Source organism: Magallana gigas, chromosome 8 (genome assembly GCF_963853765.1).
Source record: "Magallana gigas chromosome 8, xbMagGiga1.1, whole genome shotgun sequence".
Taxonomy (NCBI): Eukaryota; Metazoa; Mollusca; class Bivalvia; order Ostreida; family Ostreidae; genus Magallana; species Magallana gigas.
In genome coordinates this window covers 27,753,804-27,769,947 of record NC_088860.1, presented here as the reverse complement: position 1 = coordinate 27,769,947, position 16,144 = coordinate 27,753,804, and the positions used below count along the sequence as shown (strand labels likewise).

At 34.6% G+C, this 16,144-nt stretch overlaps 2 protein-coding genes across 2 annotated transcripts; both read left to right on the top strand.

The window, feature by feature from the left end:
• Positions 1-308: 308 nt before the first annotated feature.
• LOC105317061 (myosin essential light chain, striated adductor muscle) lies at positions 309-3,962 on the top strand. The gene is made up of 6 exons (XM_034471625.2): positions 309-441; positions 745-772; positions 2,281-2,427; positions 2,553-2,720; positions 3,144-3,230; positions 3,336-3,962. The coding sequence occupies exons 1-6, from the start codon at positions 439-441 to the stop codon at positions 3,374-3,376; spliced, it is 474 nt and encodes a 157-aa protein (XP_034327516.1). The 5' UTR covers positions 309-438; the 3' UTR covers positions 3,377-3,962.
• Positions 3,963-10,109: 6,147 nt separating this feature from the next.
• On the top strand, positions 10,110-11,313 carry LOC117680394 (uncharacterized). The gene is made up of 4 exons (XM_034471626.2): positions 10,110-10,209; positions 10,341-10,395; positions 10,517-10,723; positions 11,056-11,313. Exons 2-4 carry the CDS (start codon positions 10,350-10,352, stop codon positions 11,244-11,246), a joined length of 444 nt encoding a protein of 147 aa, XP_034327517.2. The 5' UTR covers positions 10,110-10,209; positions 10,341-10,349; the 3' UTR covers positions 11,247-11,313.
• Positions 11,314-16,144: the final 4,831 nt, after the last annotated feature.

The window sequence follows — 16,144 nt, the reverse complement described above, 5'->3', positions numbered from 1 at the left end:
AACAAAAAACCAAAAAAAAACCCTGAATGAAATCAAAGATATTAAAGTGTTGAAAAATTTAAAACTCTTATTGAAGATAAATCTAAGAAATATTTGACAGAGATCCCCGAGCTACTACGTCATAGCCAGACACATCATCTTAGAATAGGTAATTGGAAGTTAAACAATATCCTGTTTATCGTCGTAAACAATGAATTATTGCTGTAAAAAATCAATGCAAATAATTTAATTAATCGCACATATTAATGAAAAGCTCGGCATTAATAAATAAAAAACAAAACAGATGTGAAAGTTGCAAGCCAGACCCTGTCTCCCCTCCTGTGTAAATGAGCCGCGCCGGTATAAATAAAGCCATAAAGTGTTAGGCTATACATACAGACATCCAGAATTCCGATCTTGTAGCATTCACCTCGGGCAGCAGCGCAGCAGAAGAACAAAATGGTGAGTAGATTTTTCACATCTCTACGGCCCGTGATTTTTTCCCTTTAGAAATGAAAAAAAAAAAGATTCTTAATGACAAATTGATACTTATGGAAAGGCAGATATTAAAACTAATCATGTTTGAGGATGAAATTTATTTTTAAAAATCTCAAGTGAATTATATCCTTGAGTTTAAATGCTTAATTTTATTGCACGCAAAACGGAATAAATCAAATTTACGTTTAGAGTATGAGAATTATTCCTTTTTTTTGAATGACCGACGATCGGGCGACCGTTTGTAAATTAAGCCTTGTTGCATTTCAGTCCAAGCTTTCCAAAGAAGAGATTGAAGGTATGGGGTGTCGCGTGTGAACAATAAATTCTATGACCCATTAACAAGCATGGAATATTGATAGATATTTGAAGGAATTCCTACAATCTCCTACAGTTATGTGCGCTGTGAGCTTTCTTTTATCTGAAGGATGATATGTGGTGTATATTTTGTTTCTAATACTGTACTTTACGCATGCACCATTTCAAGATATAGAATTTTAGCTATTGGAATTATGGAATATCAATTTTCCGGTAAAGAAATGCCAAGGCGGTTTTTATATTTCTGCAGAGTAGGTTTGTACAAATCACTGGCGCGACGAAGGGAGGATGGAAATGTTGGTGTTATTCCACAAAACACTAGCTTCTCTCTCGTCTATATTTTGATTCTTGCATTTCTTGCATGATTGACGTAGCTTTTAAAACAGCCAAATTTCAATGCTTGATTTTACCCATAATAATAAATCATGCTTTCAAAATAAATACATGCAATCGGGTTTTTGATTACTAGTTGGTTTTTTCTTTGGATTTCTTCATTAATTAGGATTTGAACACTTCAATAGGTTATTCCGAAATGTAGCAGGGGAAGTAAAATGGCTGCAGACCCGGCTTCTGTTCGCAATATTGAGCCCTAATGCATTCCTTGGCAAAAGATCAAATATCGCAGTTTCCCTCGACCTTACAAGGCGAGTGCGCCTACACACCGCACGCGCATGCACGCGCATCACCTACTGTATCTACGTGATGATCTATGTGTACACATGTTGTAAATCAGCATTACACTCCCATGTGTTACCGCTCGCGAGCACAGTGGGGAACGTTCGGCGTAAATTCCTATCTCTAAATGGAATGTTCTTACACAATCAGAAATGAATTAAAATTTATTATTAAAATAAATGATAAATGGAATATTTTCACATGTAAGCATTTGCTTGAAATGCATGAATATATGACATATTCTTTAGGCCAATCAAGTGAATAATAATTGAAAGTTCTTTATTTTTCTTAACATACATGTATGTTTATATTTTTAATCATTTTTTGCTAGAAAACAAAACCCCAAAAAACAGACGCATTTGTTGTCGACAGTAGGTCCCCTTCATAACAATGTACAGCCAAGTGTAGAAACACTACCGGTATATATCCAGTATACACCGATATTAGCTACTATATCTTCTGCTGTACGTTTTTGTTGGAATCTTTTCCGTATTTTATGTATTGTTTTTCTATCTCCAAACTCTTGAAGTAGGGGGGGGGGGGGCATATTCCATATTTGCGTATTTCCTTTGCATTTTTTAGATTGTAACCAACCCCTTAGACATTCGAAAAAACCGGTGCAGAATACATCATAGTTTTTTTGTTTTTACCCAAAAGCATGTGAATTCTGTTCTTAATTTGATTTTTATTTAGTATTAACATTAATTGATCAATCGACAATTTTATGGAATCAGAGTTAATCAATTTCTGATTTCATTCGAGACAAATGGTGGAAATGTCAATCCTTAAATGTATCCATTTTATTCATTTCAGAGGCCAAGGAAGTGTTCGAACTTTTTGACTTCTGGGACGGTCGTGACGCAGAAGTCGACGCCTCAAAGATTGGTGATGTCATCAGATGTGTAGGACTCAACCCAACTCTTGAAATCGTCAGAAAGAATGGCGGAACCGATAAAATGGGTAAGAGTTTTATAGGATGACACGCTAAATTGAATGAAGAGTTAGTTCCCTTTACATTCAAGGAACGACTATTATTACACAGGAACCCTTGACTCTGTATTTACAGCATTGCTTTTTCTCTTTAGGTGAGAAGTCATACAAATTTGAGGAGTTTTTGCCAATCCATGAGACAATCATGAACACCTTGGAACAAGGAACATTCGCCGACTACATGGAGGCATTTAAGACTTTCGACAGGGAGGGCCAAGGCTACATCTCCGGGGCTGAGCTTAGACATCTTCTCTCCTCACTTGGTAAGCATTTCTCATTTTCCTCACGTCTATTTTTCGTGTTTAGGTGGTTAGGGACACCTCCATGTTGTGACGTATTATTTATCGAAATTAAACAATAAAATCAAGTGTAATTTTTATAAATAGGTTCTTATCCCAGACTTGTTTTCTAACAGCGTGGTGCAGTGGGTTAGAGGGTTCACTACGTATTTGTTAGTCATGAGTTTGATTTTAGAGATTTTGGAGAAAATTTTTTTTTAATCCTAAACCGGTGAAATTACTCTAATTATAACGTACTTTAATCCAAGTTATTGTAGATAGATGTCCGATACTACCTTAGAACTTATCTTTTGCTGGTCATGCGAATGCTCTCTCTCTCTCTCTCTCTCTCTCTCTCTCTCTCTCTCTCTCTCTCTCTCTCACATATTTGACTTTGCTTTTGTTTAGGTGAACGATTGACTGATGACCAGGTGGATGAAATCATCAGAAACACTGACCTTCAAGAAGATTTGGAGGGCAACGTCAAGTACGAAGGTAAGACGACCCCCCATCAACTGTCAACGAGTATTCTACAATGTCTCCTAGTATCGGTATCGCAAGTTACCTATATTACTGATCACATTGTTAATTTTTTTTCAGAGTTCATCAAGAAGGTGATGGCCGGTCCATACCCCGACTAAACTATTTGATGGAATCTACGAACACGACACACATTGACAAGAACACATCACACAAACTTATGTAAAAAAAATCTCCGTCTACAAAATAAAAAAAAATCCACATTTGCAACAGTGTACATTTACATGTGAAAGTTACACGTCTCATTAAACAACGTCACGAGATGACGAGGTTCCACGTCTTGCTGCTGCAGTTTAGCGACATTTTGAAGAAAAACACCACCATCTTGTTCTTTTTAATTTTCGAACATGCGCACTTGTTCAACACTGGATTACCACCTGGAATGCTATGATTAAAACAAAGAAATAACAATATCGCGTGGGGCCTCTTCGTTATTAGTGACTTTGCCGTGTTTACTTGTAATATCAATGTTTACGACACATTAAGTTCAGTCTTAACCGGTACCGGTTGATTGCTTCATCAAAACCTGGTAGTGACATCATTGGGTCTCATGACCCGTTATGTACAGTTATGCTCGAAAGTTGGTATAAATGAGATGAGGTCGGAATGGATATCCCTTTTGCATCCTCTGCAGAGTGTATAGTGCAGTATTTATTATTTTTCCCAATAAAGCTGTTTTTATCTTTATCTTTTTTCTTGTTTTATTTTTATCGCCGGTTTGAGACAGAGACCGTTGCCAATTGAACAATTCTGTATTATTGTTACTGGACCAGCTCTCGGCTAACTTAAGTTTTTTTCTTTTTTTTTTCTCTAATTTCTGAAAATAACTATTATATAAATAGTGCCTGTTTGGGAGGGTAACTGTTAAAATTGGCACCCCGAGAAACCCATTGTGACGCGAAGCGGAGGTTGACAATGGTTTTCGAGGGGTGTCAATTTCAACAGTTACCTTCCCAAACAGGCACTATTTATTTTATTATACTGAAAGTCTTGTTTTTAAAGAAAATTTTACTGCTTTTATATAGAAATGAAGTGAATTTATACGGCGAACCGTACGCGCATAATTTTCGCGCATGTAACAATTCGTTGAGTAACCTGTTGCCAAATGTGTTGCTAACGGGGAGGGTAATAGAACGGATTACCAACTGCGTCTAAACCAATCAGATTTCAGTGTTTAACATGAAAGTATAATAAAAACTTTTATTGTATCCGTAATTACATTATTATCTTTCTATCAGTCAAGTTATCATAACCAGTCATCTCCCACGTTATTCGAACAATGTAATGATTTCTTTGGCGTTTCAAGCACGTTGATATCGTCGATATTAACACACTTTGAACAATAATTGTCAAGGTAACGGTTTAGTCGAAATAATCGATACTATATATATAATAAATGATTGTTTTAACTTTGTTTAGCTCAATGGGATGTTTTTAAAAAAGAACCCAATGCATTCTCAGCTAACTTGATAAACAGTTTCTCGATTAGAATTTTTTTTTCTTTTCTCATAAGCTTACGTAGTGTGACAATTTACAAATAAAGTACAACTCGAGAGGTTTGAATTATCCAAATATGACATGAACTACATCGCTTAGCATTACTTCCTATTCCTTTTTTGTGTGAAAGCAACACCTTTACTTCTTGTCTGGCACATTAGGCTATGCCAGAAACGAAAATGACATATATATTGATAATGATTTATATATTATATATTGATTATGGAGATCAATGTATAACATATTTCAACATGCTTCTTTTGTATGTGCGTGTAAAGAAACATAATGTGAACAAGGATACCATAGTTATGATTATCAAAACAATATGATCTTTTAATAGATCAGTGCGAGAAAAAAAACCACAACCTAATGTCTATTTTTAAGTTTAATAATTTAATATTTGTCAATATTTTTTTTATAATGATGTGATTTATTTAAGTGTTTAGAATTTGAAAAGAGGGTTTATGTTAAACTCTATATGGCCAGTCCGTTTGTTCAATATCACTGTACTTAATTTGCGACAAAGCACATTTCTTTTCCCAATCTTAAACGTTTACTCCAAGTTGCTGAATATTACATGTTTTGGAAGGAAAAATTAGGGGCAGTGGACCTTCTTCCTGTAATCAATTAAATGATGTACTGGTAATTGACCTGTATCCTTGGCTAACCCCCACCCCCGTCCCCATCCCCGTTCTTAAAGACGGTAAATTAGATTTACTAGTGCTAACAAATCTTAATACTATAAACAAATTAGAAATTCAATTCCAGAATTTGTGTTATTAATACATATTTTTTCAAAGTGCGTTTAGTGTCCCGATACTAAACAAGAGGCCCAGGGGCCACATCGCTCACCTGAGCAACAATTGCATTAACTCTGATCAAATTGGCATTACAGTATCAAAATATCTTGACAACTATGTACAGTAGATCTTGCTTAAAAAAAATCAAAATTTGCCAATTTTTATATACATCTTTTTTATTTGGTAAATACCAAGCCCCTTTTGTTGTTGTACCTGTAAGAAGATTTTTCTCTATTCTATATACCCCCCCCCCATTTCGTTGCTCTTTTCTCTAGGGAATCATGGTTTCATCAAACTTAAATCTGCATAACCTGTGCTTTTACACTAAGTACTGAGTTTTGGACCGAAAACTTTCCCAGAATATTTTTAAAAATTTTCTCTATATATTCCTATGTAAAAATTCAAACCGCCATCGCGGCCCCGCCCAACCGCTAGGGACTGTGATTTTGCAAACTTGAATTTACACTACCCGAGGATGCTTCTACACAAGTTTAAGCTTTTCTGGCCAAATAGTCTTTAAAAAGAAGATTTTTAAAGATTTTCTCTATATATTCCTATGTAAAAATCCATCCCCCATTGTGGTCTCACCCTACCCCTGGACTATTATTTAAACAAACTTTAATCTATACGATCTGGGGATGCTTCCACTCAAATTTGGGCTTTCCTGGCCTAATAGTTTTTTAGAAGAAGATTTTTAAAGATTTTCTCTATATATAAAAAATTATCCCCCATTGTGGCCCCGCCCTACCCCCAGGTACCATGATTTGAACAAACTTGAATCTACATTATCTGAGGATGGTTACACACCAATATAAGCTTTCTTGACCTAATAGTTTTTAAAAGAAATTTTTTAAAAGATTTTCTCTATATATATATTCCTTTATAAAAATTTATCCCCAAATGGTGGCCCCACCCTACCACCGGGGACCATGATTGTAACAAACTTGAATCTACACTATCTGAGGATGCTTCCATTTAAATTTGAGCTTTCCTGGCCAAATAGTTTTTTAAAAGATTATCTCTATATATTCCAGTATAAAAATTTATCCCCTCTTGTGCCCCACCATACCCCCAGGGACTATGATTTGAACAAACTTGAATCTACACTTGAGGATGCTTCCATTTTAATTTGAGCTTTTCTGGCCTGATAGTTTTTGAGAAGAAGATTTTTAAAGATTTTCTGTATATATTCCTATGTAAAACTTGATCCCCCTATTGTGGCCCCACCCTACCCTCGGGGACCATGATTGAACAAACTTGAATCTACACTACCTGAAGATGCCTCTACACAAGTTTAAGCTTTTCTGGCCAAATAGTTTTTGAGAAGAAGATTTTTGAAAAATACCAACAAATTTTTAATAATTCTCAATTATCTCCCCTTTAAAGAGGGCATGGCCCTTCATTTGAATGTACTTGAATCCCCTTCACCTAGTGAAGCTTTGTGCCAAATTTGGTTGAAATCTGTCCAGTGGTTCTGGAGAAGAAGAAGAAAATGTGAAAAGTTTACAACGACAACGCCGCCAACGCCAACGCCGACGACAGACAACGGACAAATTTTGATCAGAAAAGCTCACTTGAGCTTTCAGCTCAGGTGAGCTAAAAATGTTGTTGTACCTTCATAACGCATTTTGAAAGTTTTGAAAGTGCGTAATTTTTTCAAAGTGCGTTGCCACACACGAAGCATCGTTTTAAAAGGGGGGTAGAATCATCCGATAGTTTTGACGATCATCGAAATCCCAATCTGTAAGGGGGGGGGGGGGGTGTCGTATACCTTAAACTTCAATTTCATCGTTAATTTCAATATTTTCACAACAATTTTCATGCTCCCGAAAAGTGGGGTTGGGAGAGGGGGGCTACCTGATAATTTATTTCTTTAAAATAAAAAAAGTTTTATAAAAATGCTTGCTGCAAAAAATTGCCCCTCCCCCATGCCTGGCTCTGAGCATATACCTTAATCCTCGGTTTAGCCAGAAACTGACTCAGAACCAGTTTAGTTTATTCATGTAGTTGTATATGTTAAGAAAGGATTTTGGCCACATTTGGAGCTGAAATATTTAAATTCTCTACATACTTTTTTAATGTTTACAATGATCAACTTAAGCATTTTTAATGTACAGCGAAAATTTTAATATAAATTGACTTGTAATGTTATTTGAACTAAATACGGAACACATAATTCTAAACTATCAGAAATTACTGAAAAGGAAATGACGTGCACCGGTGGGGGAGGGGGGGGGGGGTTGGCTAAGGCTCCAAGTCTTTACAACTGGCAACTACTTGTTTAACTTTAAAAAAAAAAATCTGATTTTTTAAAGAAACTTTTATCGTTCCTAACGCACAGGTATCGCCGTATAGTCACAAAAGTATAAGAGTCGTAGCAGGCGAACGGGGTAAAATATGCATGCGCGGATCCAGAAAACTTTTCCAAGGGGAGGGGGGTCCGACTGTAACATGTATATATGTTTGCCGGGGGGGGGGGGGTCCTAGGCATATATTTGGTAAGAAGATGGGTGATAATAAGGCGTGTAAAATGTCTATATACATGGACGGATAAGATACTGAAAAATTAAAATATTCATGAATGTCCAAATAGTGTCATTTTATAGAACTACAAGGCCTTTTCTTTTATAGGGTGGGTCTGTGCTCCATATTTTTTTTCGTAGTCTAATTAGGGTCTAATGGAAAATAACCCGATTTCAATCAACAAAAACGTGGAGAGATGGCCCACTAAGCATGTACATTAAAAATATCATTTTATCCCAACAATTGAACGTTTGGAAAAAAAATCCTTATATTCGTGACCAAAGTCACACGATCGTTTGTTAAATATATTAAAAACTGAATATAGTTAGAAACTATGCTTTTGCAAACTTGTATTGTAATATATTTGAATAGATTTAATTGGGAAAAAAATAAATTCAAAATTGTATTTCACATTTCACGACTAAACCGAATGGGCATTTGCGCTATCTTATCCCCCATCTTCTTTATAGTGTAATTCAAAGCATGTGAAGAAAGGAAGAATACTGTTAAGCGATGCAGTTTATGTACATTTGTATAATACAAATCTAAACAACTCAAACGAATTGTTTTGATTGGGTAAATTCTTGAACTACCTAAGCTTATGAGGAACCTCTTTAATCGAAAAACTGTTTATAAAGTTAACTGAGAATTCCTTTGATTCCTTTTTTGATATATTCCACTTAATTATTTGTTGTATTCAAAAGCATCAAATATTTCGACTAAAATCTGCAGTTATCAATGCGTAATCACTATTTACATGTATTTCAACTTTGAGCCATTAGGCTCATCAGTATTAATTTCATACATGTTCAAATTATAAAAAAAGTGAAAAGATTGTCTATATCTAGTATATATTTATTTATCATTGAAATGTGCAAGTCATTCAAAGTACAGGGGCGTACAAGGCGTTGTATATCCCCCACTCAGCAACGTAGATGATAGAATTTCAATTCAAGTTAGAATATTAATTCTTGGCTTGTATGCATTGTATTCAGTATAAATTTCACGATGGAAGTCAATATTGGGCTTTCATTTTATAAACACGACAGGTATATGTTTCCAAATTAAGCTGCACAGCTGCGTTTTATGGATCATTCACTGTTCTAAATTACAAAATTTAGGTATGAATGGGTCTTGACTCCACCCTAAAAGTACTATTATTTAAACTTAAAGAATAAGTTTTCATTTATTTTTCTTATTGATCTATTAAAATGGTGTCTAGACCCATCAAATCAAAAAAAATTGTCAAATTCGTAGTTTTCGCCAAAAAAGTTTTACTTAAAGTTTATTTATATTGTCAAACAGTTCAATTTATTCCGTGTCAACGTAGCTCACTGTGATAGGCGGAGGCTCGTAGTCCATCCTTCTCGATTGAGAGGATGTTCGGATCGTACAGACGGCGTTTTATTTTTAATTCATTTGCTCATAAATAAAACATTTTTGGCTTTTTTTATTGGATTATTATAAAAACAAATATCTTATGCCATTTATATAACGACAACAATTACGTAATGTTCATGTTCTGTAAGATATGAGATCATGCTGTAATGTTTAGAAAGCAACAAATAAAACAAATGAGATAAGTACCAAGTGTATGTATTAATGTTATTTATTTATTTGTCAGAGAATGCAGTTCATTATTATACATGTACATGCACTGATGCACATTTTCAAATTGGTGTCATATAACATTTCAAAATCCTGGATACTGGGGGGATTTGTCCGGCCTTGTACGCTCTTGTCCTTTAACTTTCATCAGGTATTTGATCAATTCATATTTTGAAAGAATAAACTGATTCAAAGTCAAAGGAAATATAAAATATCCAGGAACTTGTACATATTAGTATATCAAAAGGTCTCACACGTCGTTATGGTGCCAAAGTAAGTACCCGGGGATAGACATCCCGACAGTTCCGGGTAGACTTGTGTAACCTCCAGCCATTTACGTCATCCGGTAAATATACCTTAAAAGAAAACATGGGTTTGGACCAGGACTTATATAACGCATATCGTAACAGAATCGATAGATTGATGGATATTTTCATATAAAAACCCGAGTTCTAAGTCAACTCAGCATTCAGCTCTTGCCTCCAGTTTGAAACGGACAGTAAAAGGTGATTTTTTCTTTCTTACTTTTTGAATACACTCTACACACAAGCTAAAAATATACTTGTATATTTGGAAAGGTTTGACATTCAGTACATAGACAATAACATCACCTCTCTATCTTATTCTTATTCTTCAGCCAGTCGCCATGCAGTCCTTCCAGGTCCTCCTTTGTGTGTTCTGTGTCGCCGTTGGTGAGTACATTTCACATTTCCTTCCCGTGTCTAGATATTTGGTTATTGGGGTCATTTCTGCGTCGTTGAGCCATTGGTATCTTCAGTTAGATAAAGTGTGAGTCAATTTCCACGAATTTAGGTTTTCAGGCAGCCCAAGCAGCTCTGGGTGGAGGGGCATGCACCATTCCTGCCGTAGGTGCCGGTCCTGGAGCCAGCACTGTGTGTACAGCTGCCGCCAATGGCTTCTGTCTCATAGACCATTTGACGGTCACAGGAGCCGTCACAGGCGTAACTTACGATAGCGTGTGTGTCTGCTACACTGGCTACAGCGGGCCGCAATGCGCAAGTACGTATTTCATGAATTGTGATGGTTAAAATCAAATATTATTTACGAGAGAGAGAGAGAGAGAGAGAGAGAGAGAGAGAGAGAGATTATTATTTATTTGAGATAAAACGCAGTGTTTTTTTTTCTATATTTCAAAGGTATAGAAAAAATACATCTTTATATTTTTATGCATTTGTAAGGCATCTCTTGATTTCAGAGACAGTGTTTTCCAATTACATTGTACATTATTGATTTTGTAAAACTTTTAATGAAAAAAATATTGGAGAGAGAGAGAGAGAGAGAGAGAGAGAGAGAGAGATTTTTTTTTCTATAATTATCCTTTCCTTTTTCAGCCGCTACCCCCACTACTACAACCACCACCACCACATCCAACAACAACGCCATCACTGCCCTGGTACTCGGGGGTCTGGGCGCCTATCTGCTGTCCCAGGGTGGACAAGGAGGATATGGAGCTGAAACAGGAGCACAGGCCGCCCAGGAAGCTCTCTATCTGCAACAGGCTGGATTTGGAGTCGGCAAATAAAAAAAAACTGATATAAAGGAAGGTCGAGATCATACCCAACTGCACTCGATGTACTATGGTCTATTGTGTAAATAAAATCAGGAGAAAAAACCAACATTATTTGTGTTATTATATAAATAATTTCAAACACAAGTATGGATCAGACAAAACAATGTCTGATAGATATAAGTGCATATTTATGCATACACTTTGGTCAACCTGAAATTAGTGTCGAGAATCAAGCGGTGTTTATTGGTTGATTCACTATTCAATTTATTAAAAGTAATCTAATATACAGGTATATACTAGTACTTGAAGTCACATAGCTCAGCTGAGTAATAATCATAAATTATGTCAATATGTTTTCTCTCGGAATGAAATGTCACACTTTCATTGGTTTAAACATGGCACGTGGCTGCCTCATACATGTGTATCTCTATGTTTGTTCGGTGAGAATTAATATTCAGCAATATGGCAGAAACCGCATGCCGTTCAATATTTGGCCCTTATATGCATCAGTTCAAAAATTTCAACTTAGGAAATTTGAAAATGCTCGTCACAGTGGGTAGATTTCTTTTGTTTATAATTGTATAACTATATTATACAGAAGTGGAATTTGCTATGGATATTATTATTTCATTTATTTATTTATTTATTTTTTATTCATTTAATATACATGTACAACCTCAGGTTCATCTACTTTTGATTTTTGAATGAGTGTATGAATGAAAGTGGTATGAAAGAGTGATTATAATATTTAAAAAAGAAGTTGACATCAGTTTAATAGAAATTTGAAAAATGCAAATAAAAAAAAATAAAAAAAATAAAAATATTTGGCCCTTTGAAATTCTTTAAAATTAGAGTAGTTTCCCTTTGAATATTGACATCATATTGTTGTGTCTGGAGCAGAACAAGTTAGTAGCATTAATATTTGCTCAAATCTCTGCAGAGGAAAGGGAAAAAAACGTTTAGAGTTGAATTGCTGCAAAACATTGTAAATAAAACATTAGTGAAGCGAAAATTTTCAAAGAGTATTTGAAGGCAACTTGTTTACATGGGTTTCCCTAGATCATCGCTTTTTGTGAATAAATGTGTTGCTTGATAGTCCTCGGGAAAACACGCGGATTATAAAGCGTAAAATGCTCCAATCAAGGTTATACTCGTAGAACTTGGGGAAACATTGAGTTTATTTCTTAAATATATAATCAATTTTACGCCTCAGACGAAAATTTTTGACAAAATTCGTTAAATATCTGCAGTTGAAGCCTTTATAACATTAAATCATGATTTTTTGAATTATACAGTCTCATAACTGGAGCGGTGTATACAAACAAATTGAGTAACGCGCATTAGCGCGTTATGAAAATTTGTATGCACACATCGCTGCAGTACTGAGACTGTATACATCAAAAATTCATGATTTAATGCTTATATTTACATTTTTTAACTTCATGCCTTGTCTGCAAATGTGATTTATACCTTAAAATTCCTATCTTATCCTAAGGGTAAGTTCATATTAATGGAATAGTCACTGTAACAGCTACAAGCGTGAACTTTTATTTTCGCTTGTGACGTTGCAGTTTACAGCGTTCAACATTTGTAACGTCATAATAAAACTCGTCATTTTAACATTTGAGTACCCTTTGTGCATTACAGTGTTATATTTGCAAATCCCTTGTTCTTTCCCACTGTAAGTCCATACGGAGGAACTGCAATTATTTTTCTATAATCGCAATTGCTCTGTCCGTATACTATGACGTCATAAAGGTGTGACGTCATATACTTTTCCATGAAGTTATAGATTTAAAGAGGTTCGATCCTCTGATTTTGGGTAGCCATTTTGTGTCACCTCTAGTCTGGAAATTCCGTGTCATATATGAATTCTTCTTGTAAATTCCTTTTATTACAATGCCAAATAATCTCTATTTAATAAAATAGTGAAGAAAAAATTCCATATTTAGAAAGTGTAGTAAGGGACTATATTTTGTGGCGGAAGGTTTTTAAAGAAGAAAATGAACATTTTTCATAACTCAGTTGTTTTAGATTACCCTAATTTTAGCTTTCTTTTTTTCCGTGGAGACCAAATTTTCAGATAGTTTATGCATTGGGATATCTTCATATTGTTTCAAAAAACATGTTTAAGTGATATTTCATAAAAGTAAAGAAAAAAATCAGCTCCAATTTTCCCCCAAAATTAGCTTCTTTCATGCCATATCTCAAAATTTACATAATAGACCCATACTTTTGGTTTTATTTTCTGAATATTTCAGTTTCTTTTGACAAGTCTGTCATAATTTGAGAAAAAGTTTGAGACTTTTAGATTACTTAATTGCATGCTGAATCGTTAATGAATAAAAATAGTATTTTTTCAGTGCAAAAAGGTCAAAATATCAATGAGGTGAAGAAATTGCAAACTTTTTCATTATGATAATTTTAATTTTATTAATGTAAATTTGTATTTGATACCATGGTTAATTTCGATAAAAAATTATAGAGGGAAAAGCGATTTATGTGCAATTTGCACTTTCAGTGCAGAAAGGTCATATTAAATACACCGTAGCACCGAAAGGAGCATATACACCCAAAAATTTTGTTTTGAATTTTGGTTTAGAAATGTGTGTAAATATTAAAAAAATACTTTAGAAAAAAACTTAAAGACTTTTGATCGCAGGATCCAACGTCCTTAAAAACCACTATACGAAACATCATGTGTTTTTCTCCAACTCCATAAAATTGATGTATTTTTAAATTAAAACATGTCTTATAATAACATTTTAAAGGAATTACTGTTAAAACATAAATTATCATTGATTCTGTTAACAAATCTATGTGAATTAAAAAGAAACATTACAGTCTGAATGTTTATTTTTGATGCGATGGCTAAATATCAAGGTCTAGGCTAATACAGGGTATTTGCGAGTGGTAAAATGCAAATATAAGTAATAAACAACGATTATTTAGTGAACATGGCGTTATGAATAGCAAGTGCTCTGCTGGCATATTTTCCATGATGCGCTAGCGCGCATCATGGAATATGACAACAGAGCAATTGCTATTCATAACGCCATGTTCACTAAATAACGTTGTTTATTTCTTAAATAACTGCCGTAGCTTTCAATATAGCATTAAATGGTTTATTTTTGACGTCGTCGTCTCAATAACTGCCGTCAGGTGAGCAGACAAATTATCATAACGCGCTAACGCGCGTTATTCAATTTGTCTGCTCAACTGACGGCAGTTATTGAGACGACGACGTCAAAAATAAACCATTTAATGCTTATATTTATATTCCGTTACCGATGAAATCAATTATTAACTTAGATTATTAAGAAATGAACTCAATGTCTTCCCAAGTTATACGAGTATGACCTGGGTTGGGGCAATTTACGCTTTATATTCCGCGAAGCGGATTATAAAAAAGCATTTTTTAAGTGCTCCAACCCAGGTTATACGAGTATAACTTGGGTAGATATTAAGTTCATTTCTTATAATTTAATTTTCTGTAATTTACAGTACAAATTGAGTCCGTTTTACTTTTAAAAATGATATTAATCTGTTCAAAATTCAAACGTAACGTCAAGCGGATTAATACGTTTTTGACGTTGGTGCATTGTGACGTGTCTTGTGGCGTGCAAACCAGGTTATACAAATTCAACTAAATTTTTCTATCCAATCAAATGCCGCGTTACAACCCGAATTAAAGTATTTTGATATAAATTGCAGATCACGGAGGGAGTTAATTAGTAATAGCAAGAACAGTTGTTTAATAAAACCGGTTTAAACTGGTTATTACATGACTGCTGAGTTGAGATCGACGAGCATGAAAATATAATCCATGAAAAACAACTCTTGAAATTTTGCCTTTAACTATAATGTCAACTTTTTTGTTGAATAATTGTAAAACACGGTGTTTTGACAACAGGTATGATATATATTTGTTAACTAATAACATAGAAATCACTGTTTGGGAACTACTTATATAAATTGATTTTTTTATTTTCAATAAAAGTCTGTAGCTGCGCAGTTCGACAGCTGTTCTGAGTGATTAAAAAGACATTGTCCTGTTCTTTTATGCATACTTTTTAAACAAAATGACATGTAAGACTCCATATTATTTGCTTTGATATCTTTTGGCAACATTTTTGGCCAGTTTCGGGCGAAACAAGCCAGTTCAAGAAATGTTTACATTCTTATCCTCAAATGTACAAGATGGTCGCACATCCCCCTTTAGGTTAATCAACAGAGTTAAATGTTTTTCCAGTACACAAATCGATACATTTCGATCCGCTTCAATTCTCGTATTGAAGATAGAGTAAAACCGTTCCTGTGCTTAAGTTTTGATGTATATCATCATACACTAATGAAATGAACTCAATGTCTATCCAAGTTATACGAGTATTACCTAAGTTGGGGCACTTTACGCTTTATAATTATAAAAAAGCGTAAATTGCTCCAACCCAGGTTATGCGAGTTTAACTTGGGTAGACATTGAGTTCAATCCTTAAACATGTAATTTAATTTTCTGTAATTTGCTGTACAAATTGAAAGCGTTTACTTTAAAAAATGATATTTATCTGTTCAAAACTCAAACGTAACGTCAAGCGGATTAGTACGTTTTTGACGTTGGTACATTGTGACGTGTCTAGTGACGGGAAACCAAGTTATCCAAACTCTATCCAATCAAATGCCGCGTTACAACCAGAATTGAATTATAAATAATTAACACATTCTGATAATTGTTTTGTTTTAAAATCAACCTCGAAATAATGCACATAAACAAATTAGTAATTCCCCCGGCGATCTCTGCAGTGACAAAATTAATAAGGTAGTTAAAGACATCAGTACTGTATTTACAGATGCAGCCCGGGATACATTTGGACCCCCACATTTTCCTCCTTGTATTGAAAAACATAACAAGC

Bases quoted from the DNA above. Each gene is read 5' to 3' on its own strand.
- LOC105317061 (XM_034471625.2), top strand. The intron at 773-2,280 runs GTATGGGGTGTC...TATTCATTTCAG, and splicing joins TTCCAAAGAAGAGATTGAAG to AGGCCAAGGAAGTGTTCGAA. The intron at 2,721-3,143 runs GTAAGCATTTCT...GCTTTTGTTTAG, and splicing joins ACATCTTCTCTCCTCACTTG to GTGAACGATTGACTGATGAC.
- LOC117680394 (XM_034471626.2), top strand. From the start codon at position 10,350: ATGCAGTCCTTCCAGGTCCTCCTTTGTGTGTTCTGTGTCGCCGTTG. The intron at 10,396-10,516 runs GTGAGTACATTT...CCACGAATTTAG, and splicing joins TGTGTTCTGTGTCGCCGTTG to GTTTTCAGGCAGCCCAAGCA. The intron at 10,724-11,055 runs GTACGTATTTCA...TTCCTTTTTCAG, and splicing joins CAGCGGGCCGCAATGCGCAA to CCGCTACCCCCACTACTACA.